The 15,271-nt window shown below is 40.4% G+C and overlaps 2 protein-coding genes and 1 long non-coding RNA gene across 4 annotated transcripts in view; 1 reads left to right on the top strand and 2 right to left on the bottom strand.

Moving 5' to 3' along the window:
- six1b (SIX homeobox 1b) overlaps positions 1-710 on the bottom strand; it is a 2,878-nt gene extending 2,168 nt beyond the window's left edge. The window contains exon 1 of the mRNA XM_083562020.1: positions 1-710. This exon is cut by the window's left edge and continues 323 nt beyond it. Coding sequence (XP_083418146.1) covers positions 1-237 — 237 coding nt within the window. The 5' untranslated portion in view covers positions 238-710.
- Positions 711-5,539: 4,829 nt separating this feature from the next.
- On the top strand, positions 5,540-7,057 carry LOC310737626. The gene is made up of 2 exons (XR_014536858.1): positions 5,540-6,433; positions 6,464-7,057. It is a non-coding gene; the product is annotated as an uncharacterized lncRNA (long non-coding RNA).
- Positions 6,904-13,789, bottom strand: six4b (SIX homeobox 4b). 2 transcript variants are annotated; one of them, XM_083561959.1, is made up of 3 exons: positions 11,754-13,789; positions 9,276-9,907; positions 6,904-7,622 (listed from the first exon to the last, which is right to left on the bottom strand). In XM_083561959.1, the coding sequence occupies exons 1-3, from the start codon at positions 12,467-12,469 to the stop codon at positions 7,120-7,122; spliced, it is 1,851 nt and encodes a 616-aa protein (XP_083418085.1). In that variant the 5' UTR covers positions 12,470-13,789; the 3' UTR covers positions 6,904-7,119. The 2 variants fall into 2 exon arrangements, with proteins under 2 accessions (XP_083418085.1, XP_083418086.1); XM_083561960.1 differs by having other exon boundaries at positions 6,904-7,619.
- Positions 13,790-15,271: the final 1,482 nt, after the last annotated feature.

The raw sequence follows: 15,271 nt of genomic DNA, 5'->3' as shown, positions 1-15,271 counted from the left end.
GTTGTGTGGCGAAAACTGGTGGCTCTCCAGGATTTTGTACAACTCCCTGAAGTTGCCGCGGTGGAACGCCACAACAGCTTTGGCCTTGAGCACACTCTCATTCTTGTGGAGGTGGTCGCAAGCCGGCAAGGACCACAAGAAGCGGCCCAGTCGCTCGAGGTTCCCACCCTGCTGCAGCACCTCGCACACACACGCGACCTGCTCCTGCGTGAAGCCGAACGAGGGCAACATGGACATGACGGACGCGTTACTCCTGTCAGCCAAACCAGTTTCTTTTATTTTGGACTGCCAGAAAGCGCGCAATAAGGAGTCGGAATGATCCGGTTTCGTTTACGCGGATGCTAATTAAACGTTTTCGGAAAAGCTTCTACAAAATGTCTTGGTTGGAGATGTCCGTGTCAACAAGCTCCTAAGTTTTGGACGTTGGTTGGAGACGCTGTGCTCCTCGTCCAGTGGTGTCGCGCTAAAAGAGCGCAGCGCGCGCGCTGATTGGTTCTCCATGCGCCCTATCCGAACAGCGCTAAAGCAGCAACTCTGCTGCCATTTCCTCCCTCGGGAACTCGGTGGTCTGAAACCAGATCTCCCGTCTCCAGTTTTACCTTAGGGAGTGGAGCACCTCGATACTAATCAATTACAGTGGGTCTCCGAAGGTTACACTCACTCTCATCCCCACCTTGAGCCCACTTTGCCCATTTACTGATATTACATTTTACTTAAACAACTTTAAAGCCATTAAATTATTCATGAATTAACGAACAGACGCATGTAGCGCAATGTGCGGATTGGGAGGGGATGTGGAAACGCTTATAGCCTTTAAATAAATATTTCTCCAGTTTAAACATGCAGCCCTGTCCAAACCGTGTCCTACTATACTTGCTTCATCAAATAAGTCCCACACAAACATAGCAATAATGCACAGAAGTAGTGGGTGGATCTTTTTTGTTAAGCTAATTTACTGTATTTAGGCACGTAATTGACACACAGGTTTCTCTGCTTTTTTGTTTGCCAGGTGTTTATTGTGAAGGCACACACACACACACACACACACACACACACACACACACACACACACACACACACACACACACACACACACACACTGCGCGGTGCGTGAGGTCCCAGTGCGCACACTGCGGTGATTAGATACTTAGAGTTCCATTAAAAAACAATCAAGCTGTAGAGGTGGGGAGATAACACCACACTGCTGAGAGATAAGCCCCCTAAACCGAGGGTTGCTGAAACCCCCTCTTCAATGCATACGATTTGACTACAGTGTACATTAAACACAAGTTCAATCCACACCCCAAGTGTAAAAGCGCCCAGAACCTCGGAATGATTAATTATGACATATAGTTTTTTTTTTTATTAACGCATTACAACTCTCACTGTAAAAGGGGTAATAAGGACGGCGATACACACACACACACACACACACACACACACACACACACACACACACACACACACACACACACACACACACACACACACACACACACACATATTTCCCCACTGTGGGACGAATAAAGGTATATTTTATCTTATGTATATATATATATATATATATATATATAAAACTTTCGGAGTATTTATCTATATTTCTGTATGTATGTGTGTGTGTATATATATATATATATATATAATTCGTATACACAGTTTAAGCGCGTGAGCAGATTCCTCGGTTGAGTAATTTGTTTTCCTTTAACATTGTGCAAGTCTTTCCCCCCATCTCGCCCTATGGCTTCACCCCCATCTTCTGTACAGTGAAACCGAAAACCGGTGCATTAGTAAATGAGTTCTGTGTTCGTGGCAGCTCTTTGCTACCCAGTCGCTGTTTTAAGGAATAGATCGCATTTCTTTATCTGGGCCGAAATCTGCAATATGACACCAGGGCGACGCGGAGCTCACGATCACTCACCCGGAATGGAGCACCTCTTTATAATTTAATTGGAGACCGAGCGTCCATTTTCAAGAAGAACCGCAGAGTCTACTGAGTGGCCCACGCGCTCCTTATCCAATTCCTTTTGCACTGATGTCTGGATTGTCCTATGAATTTAGCCCTGGGTCACAAAGATAAAGTAAGGGCTTAATTAGGTTTGGAGGGCAATCCAGGCACCTGTGAAAACATTGTTTTGCCCACTTTCTCTGGAGGGTCGGCGAGATGAGGAGTCTTGTGAAGATGGTTCATCCATCTGTCCGGAAAAAATCTACCCTATCTCATCATAGGTCAATATTTAATGTTCTTTTTAAACATATGTTTGAGCAAAGAAGTCGGCATGAAATGCTAATCTCTCATTGTTTAATTAATGGCAATTAATGCTGTATACGTTTGTTAAAAAATAAAAATATATATTTTATTTACAACACAGATATTTTTATAGTAGATTTTAGACTTCAAAAATTAGCAGTCAAACATGCTTTATGTGTACGGCCTTTGCCAGGTAACAGTCAAGAATCTTAGATCTTCCTATAAACCTAACGACTTATAGTCTTTTATTAGTTGCTCTATAGAGCTTTTTTCTTCTCTCAGGTCAGTGATGGACAGCTCAGCTTGTCCTCATGTCTCCTCTACACTGAGACGCCCGTCTTAAAGCTGAACCAAAAGCCTCTGGTCGCTCTTAGACCCTGATCATTTCAAGATGTGCTCTTTTACAGCCTGAAGGCGAGGGGCTGTAAACCACAACGCAGAAAACCAACACACACGATAGAGAAAGAGAGAGAGAGAGAGAGAGAGAGAGAGAGAGAGAGAGAGAGAGAGAGAGAGAGAGAGAGAGATTATACATAAAAAATATATAAATAAGAAAGCACAGTGGTGTAAATTACTGAACCATGTGTCATCGGCATCAGTTTATATCAATTAAATTATAATACATTTAATTAAATTCAAGTTTATTTGTGTATTTTTAACATTGGATATTGTTTAAAAGTGCTTTACACAAATAATATGGTAATAAAAAATGAATAATACTCTTCTTTATAAGTGTAATTATGTCCTATTTTTTGTTTATTTTTTCTTTTATTGTATAAAATATTAATTGATTAACTGATTTATTTATAATTTAAGAAACATAACTCCAATTAAAAATAAAATAATATGAAATAAACCTGTAAGACATTTTTAGTTTTATATATATATATATATATATATATATATATATATATATATATATATATATATATATATATATATATATATATATATATATATATATATATATATATATATATATATATATATATATATATATATATATATATATATATATATATATATATATATATATATATATATATATATATATTTTTTTTTTTTTATTATTATTATTATAATAAAGTGAGCTCATTTAAGTGTGAGTGATTCAAACTTTTATACCAAAATATAGAATAAAATTAACTTATTTAAGTGTGAGTGATTCACCCTTTTATACCAAAACGCTATCTTCTTATTTTAAAGTAAAAAAAAAAAAAAAATTAATTGTTGCGTCAAAAATCTCAACCGGTATTTGTAACATCGATCTAAATCGCAATTTGGACCTGTAAAATAGTTATAATGCTACAATGTTTGATTCATTGCACTGTAACTTGGTTATAATAAATAAAGAAATAAATAAAAGCAGTTTATTAAAATCTAACGGTTTTGATTAGTGTTATTATTAAAAGCCAGCCCATTTAATACCGCCCGTGAATAGGATATTTATATGATTAGGGATATAAAATCGTTCAATAAATAAATGTAAAAAAATCTGTGTGTGTTATGTGTAAACACAAAGAAAAAAAAACGGTATAAATATATACCAGGCCAAATAATAAACAATGTTGAAATAAGTTCAACAAATAATAATAGTTAATAGTTAGTGTTTATGCAAATCATCCAAGGATCATGCATATTTTATTTGAATAAAATCTATTTGATCGCATCTTTAATTATTTTGTGGAAATCTATCAGATTTGCACGTTTTTATTAGAGACAAATATGTTCTTATATAATTGTTCTGTGTGCAGCGTGACCCATCTGTCTAGAAAACAACCAACTATAAATATATTCCCAGTACCTTCAGACGAGTTTATGAATCTCCTCTACATCATTTCTATGGGACACAGATAACCCACAGTGACCTCTGTTGCACTGGAGAAAATTTGTCTCGCTCTTGGCCGGCATGTTACTCTTATTTCAGGGATATATTCTGTTTCCGCTTCAGTAGTTATCATCATGCACAAAAAGGTCATGTCTCTGTCTTATAGACATGCAAGTGTGTTTGAGTGTTCAGAGAGTATGATTTTAGAAGTTTTACTCTTATGGGTCATCTATCAATCTCGCTTAATGATGGGATTTTTCCAGGGCACTAATTATGTACTGAAATGAGCCAAAATCATTTCTTCTCTCCAAATGCTGGTCATAACAATTACACATTTACTATGTTCTCTCACAAACAATTACACTGAACATGTGCCTCATCATCTCGATGCTTTCCTGCCTTGCTTACTTGTATGTCTGTGTGTGAAGTGGTGGGTCTGTGAATCATACAGACCCAGTTGGCCTCTGACCTCACATTAGCACAGTGTGTAGGGTTGGGGCACGCTGGGCTCCAGCTCAGGTTACCCGCGCCTCACAGGCTACGGCAGCCCACTAAATGTCATGCTTTGAAATTGCATGCAAAAGTCAGGGGTCAGCTTCTTTAATAAGCCCACTTCTACAGGGTTCCCTCCTTTCTTTTTTTTTTCTTCTCTTTTTTTTTTTTTTTTTTTACAGCCTGCTGAAGCCAGCATTTATGTGCCTCTGCCAGATTTTAAAATGTACACAAGGACAAACAGAAAAGGTGGGATTGGGTCTCTTAAAAGGGCTGAAGACTAAAGACATGTTGGAGTACTAAGATAATGGGCAGTATCTTGATATCAAACGTTCATCCACCAGTATTTCTCTCTTACCTCATACTTATTGTGAAATCCGAGATTGTATGGAAGTGAAGGTTCACTTTGTTTTTCTGTGCTGTACTTATGTCCTAGGGGATGATAAGCTCACAAAAGGTTTCACGAAAAGCCTTCCCATTCACTGGCCATGGAGACGCTGTGACGTCCAGATATGAACAATACAGCAAGGCAACAAGATACCCCAGGTTACACACATTGACTGACACACAGGCAGCCCAAGGGAAATGGGGGACACGAAACACACATGTCCGTTTGCCGTGGCCATTGGTTCTTAGCTCAAAAGCCCCAAACAAAAGTGCTTTCTTACTCTTCAATATTCCAGGAGGTGCCATTTGATACCTAGCAATCAGCTAATCTGCTGCCCTAGGCGACAGGGTCACCTTTGCACAGGTAACAATAGATTCTTTGCATGGGCATTTTTCCCTTTTGTGTGTGTGAACCAGTCCTACCTTGGTGCCATTCAATTAGTTTGGACTCACATGCCCTGGTGTCACAAGCAGGAAATGTTCCCACGATATAGCAAAGACTTAAGCCCGATTCCGTCACGAAAGCCATACCACCCTTAAATTCTCATATATTCGATAAACATTTTTACATATTCTCATAAAGAAGCATCTGATGAACTTTTCTATTGCATGCACTTACATGTGAATGTACATGCGAAGCAAACTCTAATCTTGCACACATTGTAAAAGTGTTCCTACAAAACAAGATTTTATCTAGTGCTAACAAATGACAACTCATGCTCGGCAGAAGCCTGTTCCTGTTTTGTCATGTGCGGAAAGCCGACAAGCGTATGCAGCTTTTCCACATCCACTCTGTCATTTAGGATGGCACTTTAAAAATGACCTGGCACATACAGCTGCCAGGCACTGGCAAATGATCAGAGAGGACACCCATAGTGAGAATTTGAGCTTATGAGAATATGATCTCCATTATGCTGCATATGCATACATTCATGCATTAGTAATGTCTGAGCATCATAGCCAGCTGTCCTAGAGGCCCAAGTCATAGTCTAATCTTGTTAAATGGAGAGTCTTGTGTTTCTTTGCTGCTGACGTCACACTATCGGGTAAAACACAGAGCCAACTTACCTACTGCTTCCAATAATGTATGATTCATTCCAGGTGATGTCATTTTCTTCAGTTATCCAAATGTCAAACCAGGATTCCAGTGTGAAATACCGGTGTCAGTGACACATAAAATCCGTTCACCATTCATTATGCATGTATAAATATAAAGATTTAATAAAGGTGAATGGTTTATAAAAAAATAAGTTGGTTCCATTTCTAAGTGTAGGGCTGAAGTTTTAGAAACACTTACGGCATGTGATTTGCTAGCTGTGTCTAAAACTCATACATTAAAGTTTATAGTCTGCAGATTCATTTAATGAGCTGTCGTGGTTATTTTTATACAGTAAAGCAAAAATGCGAAAATTGCCTAATACCTGGTTTACTACAACTAAAATCCTTTACTACTGTAAAGATGGTACAGGAGACCATTTGTTGAATGCCCAATAACACAGTATCTTCAGATCTAGGACAAAAATAGTTTCTCACCTGTGGATAAGTTCTTGTTGAACGTAAATTGCTTAACAAGCAAATCATAACCAAATGTTTTTCACATTGTTATTTCAATCTTCAAAAAACAAATTTAAATACAAAAACCCAACGTCAACCGAAAAAATTAAACATCTGTGCTTCGATACAATTTTGAAGAGTAAATGAAAGAATCACTATGAAGCTGCAATGATAGTGCAGAACATTTGCAAGTCTCATCAAACACATCTGCTAGTTTATACTGTACTCTCTCTCTTTCTCTCTCTCTGTCTGTGGTTCAGTCCACCATGCTCTATAACTCCTCGTCTCGCTCAGAATGAAAATTTTCATTACAGCAAACAGGAGAGAAAAGACAGTGCTGAGACATCTTGTTCAGGGTCAGTGCATCAACAAGTACATTCTGCAGCCATCCGAGTGCAAGTCAGAACATGAGAGGCTACATTTATTTAGGGATACAAAGGCACTGTTCATGTGTTCCACCTATTTGCACACATCTTGCATACGTTATCGTAAAAGCGACAAAGTATAAAAAGATTGATGTGTGCTTAGGAGACCTTTATAGTTAACGCTGCAGTGCAAGAAAATCAACCGCTAATGAAATACAGCTCTTTAGATGTTATGATTACAGGGGTCAGAGGTCACTGCTGTCCTCGTCCATCTGAACAGTCTGCAGCTTGGCCAGCTCTTTTCCTTCCATGTCCAGATCACCACACACTCCAGGAAGGCCCTCACCAGTACCTGCAGGGGTCTCAAGATTGTCTGACAGGGGCAGCTGTGCTTCCTGTGCCCTGTAGTCTGAGGGTAGAGCACCCCCAGTTTCCTGGAGGCCGCGGGCGGTGTGAGTCAGACCGGCATGACCTTCTGTACTGGAGAGCACAGAGGTGATAGCAGCTGTGGCTGCAGGGGCCAAGGGGCCTCCGTTGTTGGGCGAATGGCTGAGGTTGGTGGAGAGAAAGAGGGACGCTGTGTAGCCCAAGTTGCCACTGTGGTCAAGAGGTACACTGGAGGGATATGCATAGGCCACCCCAATGTCCAAAGGCTCCTGCTTGACGGCCTGGTTGAGCGTGTAGAGCAGGGGTTGGCCTGAATGCTGAGATGAGTCACTAACCACCCCATCCAGTGAAGCTGAGCCTGCTGGGGGCAACAAATAAAATAAGACAATGTTGTAAAGTGAGCCACCACGCCCTGTCTGACCAGGCTGACCACAGGTTAATCCTATAATACACACCCTGATCTAAATCCTGATTTGACCATCAAGATATTTTCCCCTGTTAATTCTGTGCTCTTAAAGGAGATAGTAGATCCAGTCTTTCCCTCAGATAATAACTATTAGCCCCTCAGTAAATAATGCAGAGGTGAAATAAAGGACTAATGGTATCTTAACAAAGTTTTATTTTTATGTGTTTCTATATACATTAAGTGCATCGTTCATAGTTCTTTCAATTTCCCTCTTTCTTTCACCAATTTCTACCCCTCTTTATGGTACACCATGATCTTTGCAAGTACTTTTAATGTGAAATATAAAATGAAACACCTTCATTTTTTGTTTGCGGTTATATTCTTTGTGATTTCCTTGTAACTCTAGAATGTAGCTCTTGGCACATAACTCCGAGAGTGATAGAATACTGGCATTTGGCCAGGATATTTTCTTCCATTAGCCTTGCTGAATTGTCTGATAAATAATCATACAGCTCAAACCCACTCCTTGTACAATCTCCAACTCATTTACTACAGAAAGAACACCCCCCCCCCCCAGATTCTTTTAGCTAAAACAGAAATAAAACATAAACCAATACTAATATAAATGTTTCCAAGGCATGCATATGTTTATGCAATAGATTATATTAGTGTGTGTTCCCTTTTGTTATAATAGGCTCTGTCATTCATATACACATTTTTTATGTCACAGACTAAAATGCCGTTAAATGGAAAATGCAGTTGAAACAGCTGGTTCATATGTTTTGAAGCACTGGACATCAAAACCACTGTTTTATTGATTCATATTTTATTAGATTGCCTTAAAATTATGGGCAGAAGAAAAGAGGGTTTTGGCTAAACAATTTTAATATTGTATTTTTTTCAGTGGATCATTTAAGCTCAACCATTTTCCTCCTAAATCAAAAGTTCAGCCAGGGGTGGGTTTGTTTTTATGTGGCTCATAAACTGCATATTAAAGGATAAAAAAGATGAGGGTTGTAGGGAGAGGGCAGCAGCACCCAGTCAGCCTTGCTGTTATTGATGTGGCTATAAAATATTCATGGAAAGAACCATTAGTGTGTGGTTAGGGCCATGGAGAGGAGGTGGGGATAATGTCATTGAGGCCTGTTATTTGTTGCAATCTTGAAGTCATCGCAAACTTGACCTGATCCACCCCCCCACACACACACACCACCACCCCTCCTGTCTCATTCCCACTTTATTTTATTCACAATACATTGTTCCTATTCCTGATTCACAGTCCTCTTCTACAAATCCTTCATCCACAGATCTCTAAATAGGACAAAGCATTCAGTTCTTTGTCAAGAAACAAAGATCTTAATGCTTTTTTGTAAATAAACTTTCACTTATAAACAGAGATTTACCTCCTACACACTTCTAACATTTATCAAGTGAGTTAAACAAAAATGTCAATAAGGCAATCTTACAAATATTTTAAGCATTTATGCACACTATAATATAATATAATATAATATAATATAATATAATATAATATAATATAATATAATATAATATAATATAATATAATATAATATAATATAATATAAGATCTAAAATACTTTCTCCTACCGTGAGAGGGTGCTGAAGAAGATGATGGTAGCAATAAAGGAGGAAGACCCAGACTGTTTTCAACCCCAGAAAGGTTGCCCATGGTGTAGCTGCTGAGATGAGGAGCTCCAGAGGGAGAGGGTGAAGAGGACGTTGTGGTGGCAAAAGTGACCACTGAAGGCACTGCTCCATGTTCTGAATGTGAAACCAGAGGCTGCATACCGTCTAGTTTTCCAACTGTAGCTTCGTGGCCCCCCATTGCATAAGAGGCATAAGACATGGAGGAGCCACCCAGTAGCCTCTCTTGGGCATGGGAGACCCTCTGGGGATCAAAGGTTAAAAAGTGACCACTTGTGGTTCCAAGTCCATTCAGGAGACTGTTGCTACCATGTGATTGAACATATGCTCCACCATTAAGATACTGAGAGTTGGCGTTTGTTAGGTCACCATTGAAACCCATTCCTGTGGCAAGTGAAGACATTTTGGCATCCCCGATCTGCTGGATGACAGTAGTGGCACCATCGGCATAAGCTACAGCAGGGCTAGTGCCAAGGGCAACTGAACCGGCTGAGCCACTAGAGAGAGGACGAGGAGAAAGCTCTTCTTGTCCTTTGCTTGACTCATCCTCTGTGCTATGATTGCCATCTGATTCACTGCAAGACACAAAAGACGTTTTTTTATACAGCCTACTTTAACTTTTTTACATAGAGTAAACTCAGTGGATGTCTTCTAAGATGAAATGTTTGATTAATCCAGTATAATAGTTAGTGACCGTGCAGTACAGATGAATGCATACATTTTTCACATTAAACAGCTACAGTGCATTTAAGAGTCGCTGTGTTATATGCTGTTGCTGTGGATTTGTATTCATGGTATGCAAATCTTTACAAATTCATGTTTATTCTATTTCAATTACAGCTTTGTTCTTTTTGTTTTAACAGTTGTCATCTGTCATTTCGGGAAAAAAATGCTGCTTAAAAAAATCCAACCTACATTTATTTAAAAATTAGAGGAGATTTTTGTTTTCCTTTCAAATTTCAAATTGTAATAATTTGAGCTAAATTTAAATGCACACATTAAAAAAAGGAAAATGTGAAACTAAATATAAGCAGGATGAAGCCCTACAGAATCCAAAAGCATTTTGGGTGGTAGCATTTAAATCTAACAGGCCTATTCTCTTCTGATAACAGATTATATTCCCTTCAATAATGGATGTGCCTCTATCCCTCCTAATCATCTCAGCATTAAAAAAAAACCCACTATGCATCTTTTGTAACACTGGCACATAGTATGGAGCAATGAATATTCTAGAAAATGTTAGTGTTCTTGTCAGTTTAAATAAAGGCTCATTGTTTATCTTTATGTCAGGAATAACAATGATCTGCCAAGAAAAATGTGAAACATAAAACTGGAACATTTGGAGCCTCTAAAAGTGACTTTTTTGTCCTTGGGGTAACAAACAAATAAAAAGCTGTGAGCATTTGGCAGACTTGGGGTCTCCTTACTGACTCTGACAGCTGTGGATACACTGAGCTCAACCAACAAACTAACCAATTAGCTTTAGCTTACCCAATAGATACGGATACGCTTTATTTACAAATAAATTATTGTATATGCAACGAAATTCATAGTAGATGATGTATCATGATAAACAACCAATGTTCTCCCTAACAGAAATGAACTCAGAGAATTTAACCCCCAGGTAAACAATCAGCCCTATGGATTTTGCTGTGTGCGGAACATCTACGTGTCTTCTCATTGCTGATGTGCATGGAAAAGTCTGACCCTTATTTACGAGATTATACTATGTACTATTAATGATAAAAGCAACCTAAGACATGGGTGTGGGTGGAGTGAGAAATTTGTTATTTTTGTTGTGAGCTGAATCGAGTGTCAGTATGTCACAGAGACCAGGTGCACTCAGGGAGTTGCATGTTTGGTTAGTTTACATACACACACTCACACACACACACACAGGACACAGTATCCACAACAGGAGATAAAGGCCTAATGGATAGATCTCCTCGAGTGATTACTAGGGAGGAGAAGACAATGGGTTTAAAATCCACAAACAAACACACAATGAGTATGTTAATGTAATGTCTCATATCTATAAAGTGCCACTTATTTAATTTTTTTGTCCCCCCCAAAAAAAAAACATTTAAATGTCCCATCAAAAATAAAATATAATTTTCTGTTTATGATATCACCAAATTTTTTGCTTTTATTTGAGGTGTTTGAGGACACATTTTCCGGGGAGCTTTTCTGTTTCTTTGCCCTTGAGCATGCAGTGCGCGCTGCCATTCTTAAAAACGACACTTGAACGGCCAAAGCTTCGTATTTCACAACACTGTGAAAGTGTGTGTGACCATACACCATGACCACTGCTGTGTATACGCACTAGTGGTCCCATTGCAAAAAGAAGACGTTTTCCCTTCTGAATCATAGAGTGGATGCATGTGATTCAAGTTGCAAACTTTTTTGGAAATGGTTTCCTACCTTTTTGACTGAGCTTCTGATGGATTCCGGTCTCGCTGTCTCCTGTTTTTGAACCAGTTGCTGACCTGCGTCAAAGAAAGTCCCGTGATTTTGGCGAGGTTCCGCTTCTCTGCCGGGGACGGGTAACGGTTGCGCTTGTACATGTCCTTGAGCGCGTTCCTCGACCTCTCCTTGAAGCAGTACACGGTCTCTTCGCCGTCCCAGATGGTGCGTGGAAGCGGATACTTCCTACGCAGTCGGTACTTGTCCACGGCGCCCAGCGGCCTGCCCCGTGCCTTCTCCGCCTCGGTATAACGTGCCTTGTACCACATGTCCTGCAGGGACGAGTGGTTGCACGGACTAAAGTTGTGGTTCTCTAAGATGCAGTAGAGCTCCTGGTAGCGCGCCTGATGGAACGCCACGATGGCCTGCGCCTTGAGGATGCTCTCGTTGCCGCGCAGCAGCTCGCTCTGGGGCAGGGACCATAAGAAGCGTGCGAGCCGCTCCACATTGCCGCCCTGCAGCAGCGCCTCACACACACACGCCACTTGCTCCGGCGAGAACGCGAGAGACGCTGGTGCGCATTCGACTGACACCGCCGCCGTGCCGGAGCTCTCCATGGACAACCCGGCCGGTTCGAGCGCGGTCAGCTTGACACTCCCCCGAGTCTCCAGCGCCCTCGAGCTCTCCCTCTTGATCTCATCGGCGCCAATCACCTCACTCGAAGAAGAAGACATGGCTCTTTTTTTTTTTTTCACGTGTCCTTGGCGGTGAGTCACTCCTCCGAGTTTCGTGGGCAGCAGTACATTCGGAAGATCGGGTTTCACCCCTCCATCCGAGCGCGATCAGGTGTCCGGTCGCCGCGCAGGGAGAATAAAGATCTTAGTTTCAGAGCTCCGGCGCGAGTTTAACTCCGCAGTCCGTATGGGAAAGGGGGTCCGAACATTCGCACGCCCGCCGATTGGCCGCTTCGAGCTCCGCGGGGGAGGAGCGAGTGATATCCAGAGACAAATGTTTGCGCTCGCAGAAGCAGGCGTGATGATCAGTTTAGAGGCTACCTGCCTGATCACTGAGGCGGCACGCTTCTATATACACAAACTTGTTCAAACAGATCGGGGACATCATCAAGGAATGTCAACCCATTCGAACAGCTACTTTTCATTAATTGCTCAGTAATTGATCTTGCATTTAACCTAATTTACTCCCATCCATTGATTGAATGTAATTTTTAAGAACAAAATCTACTGAGTTTTTTCTCTCTCGTGCTGTTTACTGGAAACTCAAGGGCTGTGTAGGAGCCAGGAACCGCAACAGCTGACGGAGCCCCTTGAAGCTTCTAGCAAAAAGCGGAGGACAGTTTGACAAGAGTGCCTCCTAAAATTAAACCCAGCAATGCTGCAAATACCTGGCATCAGCTTTGTGCACTGGGAGTCATTCACATGCTTTTTTTTATTATATGGGGGGGTTGGAATGGTGGTGGCCATCAGTGTATATGGCCTAAGGTATCTCTGCTTAGGGAGTGAAGCAACAATCCAACTATTTCTAAGCAATTAGTCACTGTCATAATAGCATCCTGACTGACAGGTATAGGCATAACACAGTTTTTGTAATCAATCACTCCCTAGAACATTTATTTAGTATTTCAGCTATTCAGGGTTGTACACTGGTCCCTGAACTGTTTCAAAATGCATAAAATGATCCGATTATGATTCGTAATGGTGTGGTTTTTTTTTTTTTGTTTGTTTGTTTTTTGCGGTAAGGATATTCCTGTTGGGGATTATGAGATTTAAAAGTCTTTATCTGGTGTTTGTGTGAAAAAGGCCTGGTGAGTTGTGCATGCTATAGGCACTGAGAGAGCTCTTGCCAGTTTTGCTCCCCTCTATGCCCAATGCTGTCCTGAGGATCAGCAGATGAGCCAAAACACATGTTATATATTTGTTCAAATGAGAAGGATCTATAGAGCCAGAAAGAGAGAGAGGGAGAGAAAGAGAGAGGGAGGGAGAGAGAGAGGGTTAGGGAGAGAGTCAGGCAGACTTGCATTTAATCAGAGTAAAAAAAAATTGTTTATCCAGAGAGATGAACATCACTTATAACAAGTCTTAGTTTTTTTTATAATTAAGTCAGATTTTCTATTATAAATATAAATATATATAATAAATATATAAATAATCCTGGACAGCCCTCCACTGTTATTGCCTGCAGGTTTTGGAACAGGGGTTTTATGTGCCTGCATGTGGTCTTCACAGCTGTCGCCAAGTCATTCAAATGTATGTTCATGCTGGACAGTGATATTTTTTTGTCTTCTTCAACGTGTCTGTTTTATCGCTATTGGCATATCCACATGTCCGACGCTACAACCATGAATGGGTTCTTTGTGGTCCGGCCAGCACAGAGCCATGACCGTCCCCAACCCCAGTGCAACCTTCACCCTTTTCTCCATATGTTCCCCATCCATCTGAACCTGGGCCTGAGGGCTACCACCAAACACCTGCCCCTGTTCACCCACAACAAAGACCCCTTCTTCACATAGCAGAGATGAGCCAACATGGATGATGACTGGTGGGCTAATGAGTGAGGCAGAAAAGCAGCAGGAGTGAATCGTTTGAAGCTTGTTAGTAAACACACTGAGAAACCCTTAGCTCAGCTTTTTTGAATGTATGTGTGCATGTGTGTGTGTGTGTGTGTGTGTGTGTGTGTGTGTGTGTGTGTGTATGTGTGTGTGTGTGTGTGTGTGTTTGTGTGTGTGTGTGTGTGTGTGTGTGTGTGTATTGAATTTGTCAGTTTCCCCTATGTCTGGTTTGACCAGTCTTTGCCTGTTTTTTTTATTTTTTTTATTCTCGTGTAGTGTCAGAATGTTATCTAAGCAATCAATGCGCAAAATGTCGTTGATTCAAATGCAATGCTGAGTTTCAGATGGAATGTAAGCAATACAGCCTAAGTTTCTAATAATCACTACCCTGTTCTCGCTGCTACAAAGTGGCCCATAAAATTAAGATTATTGGCCGTAGTAAATACACAAGATTCTGAATATAAGTATTCAAGCAATGCTATAAATCTACTGAAAAAAAAGGAGTGTTAGTATTAAATGTCTGCACTCATTGTCTTTTCTGCATTCTGTAAAATAAAGGTAGATTCTCCATCCAACCTATTGTGTAGTATAGTTGTCATAGTCATGAGGGTTTGTCTATTAAGAATTAGACTGTTGTTGTCTTTTGTTGACTATTAACACATTGTCTATACCACTTGCTTAATCACAAAATATGACAAGTTAGGCCTACTGCTTGTAGGAAATTCAACGTGCAGTAGGATCTCCCCCTCCCATTCCTGTCAGCTTAATACTATTACTTCATAGATTCACAGTCCGTAGAGCAGGCATGTGTTTAATCTATTTGTCACTTACCGCTGGAGGGAAAAGCCGACGTTATCTTTCTTTCTCCATGTGATTGACAATTGTGAATGACTTTGTTACCTGGAAGAAAGAGCTTTTGTTTTTGACGGCAGAAAGATTACCCTCCTGATTGCTAGGACTCATTGTGCTT

Source organism: Silurus aristotelis (genome assembly GCF_946808225.1).
Source record: "Silurus aristotelis genome assembly, chromosome: 15".
Lineage (NCBI taxonomy): Eukaryota > Metazoa > Chordata > Actinopteri > Siluriformes > Siluridae > Silurus > Silurus aristotelis.
The sequence above is the reverse complement of the archived record's forward strand: the minus strand, read 5'-3'. Positions and strand labels throughout refer to the sequence as shown.

Coding starts and splice junctions, on each gene's coding strand:
- six4b (XM_083561959.1), bottom strand. CDS start 12,469: ATGTCTTCTTCTTCGAGTGAGGTGATTGGCGCCGATGAGATCAAGAGG. Junction 9,908..11,753: donor TCAGAAGCTCAGTCAAAAAG/GTAGGAAACCAT, acceptor TGTGTCTTGCAG/TGAATCAGATGGCAATCATA. Junction 7,623..9,275: donor TTCTTCAGCACCCTCTCACG/GTAGGAGAAAGT, acceptor TGTTGCCCCCAG/CAGGCTCAGCTTCACTGGAT.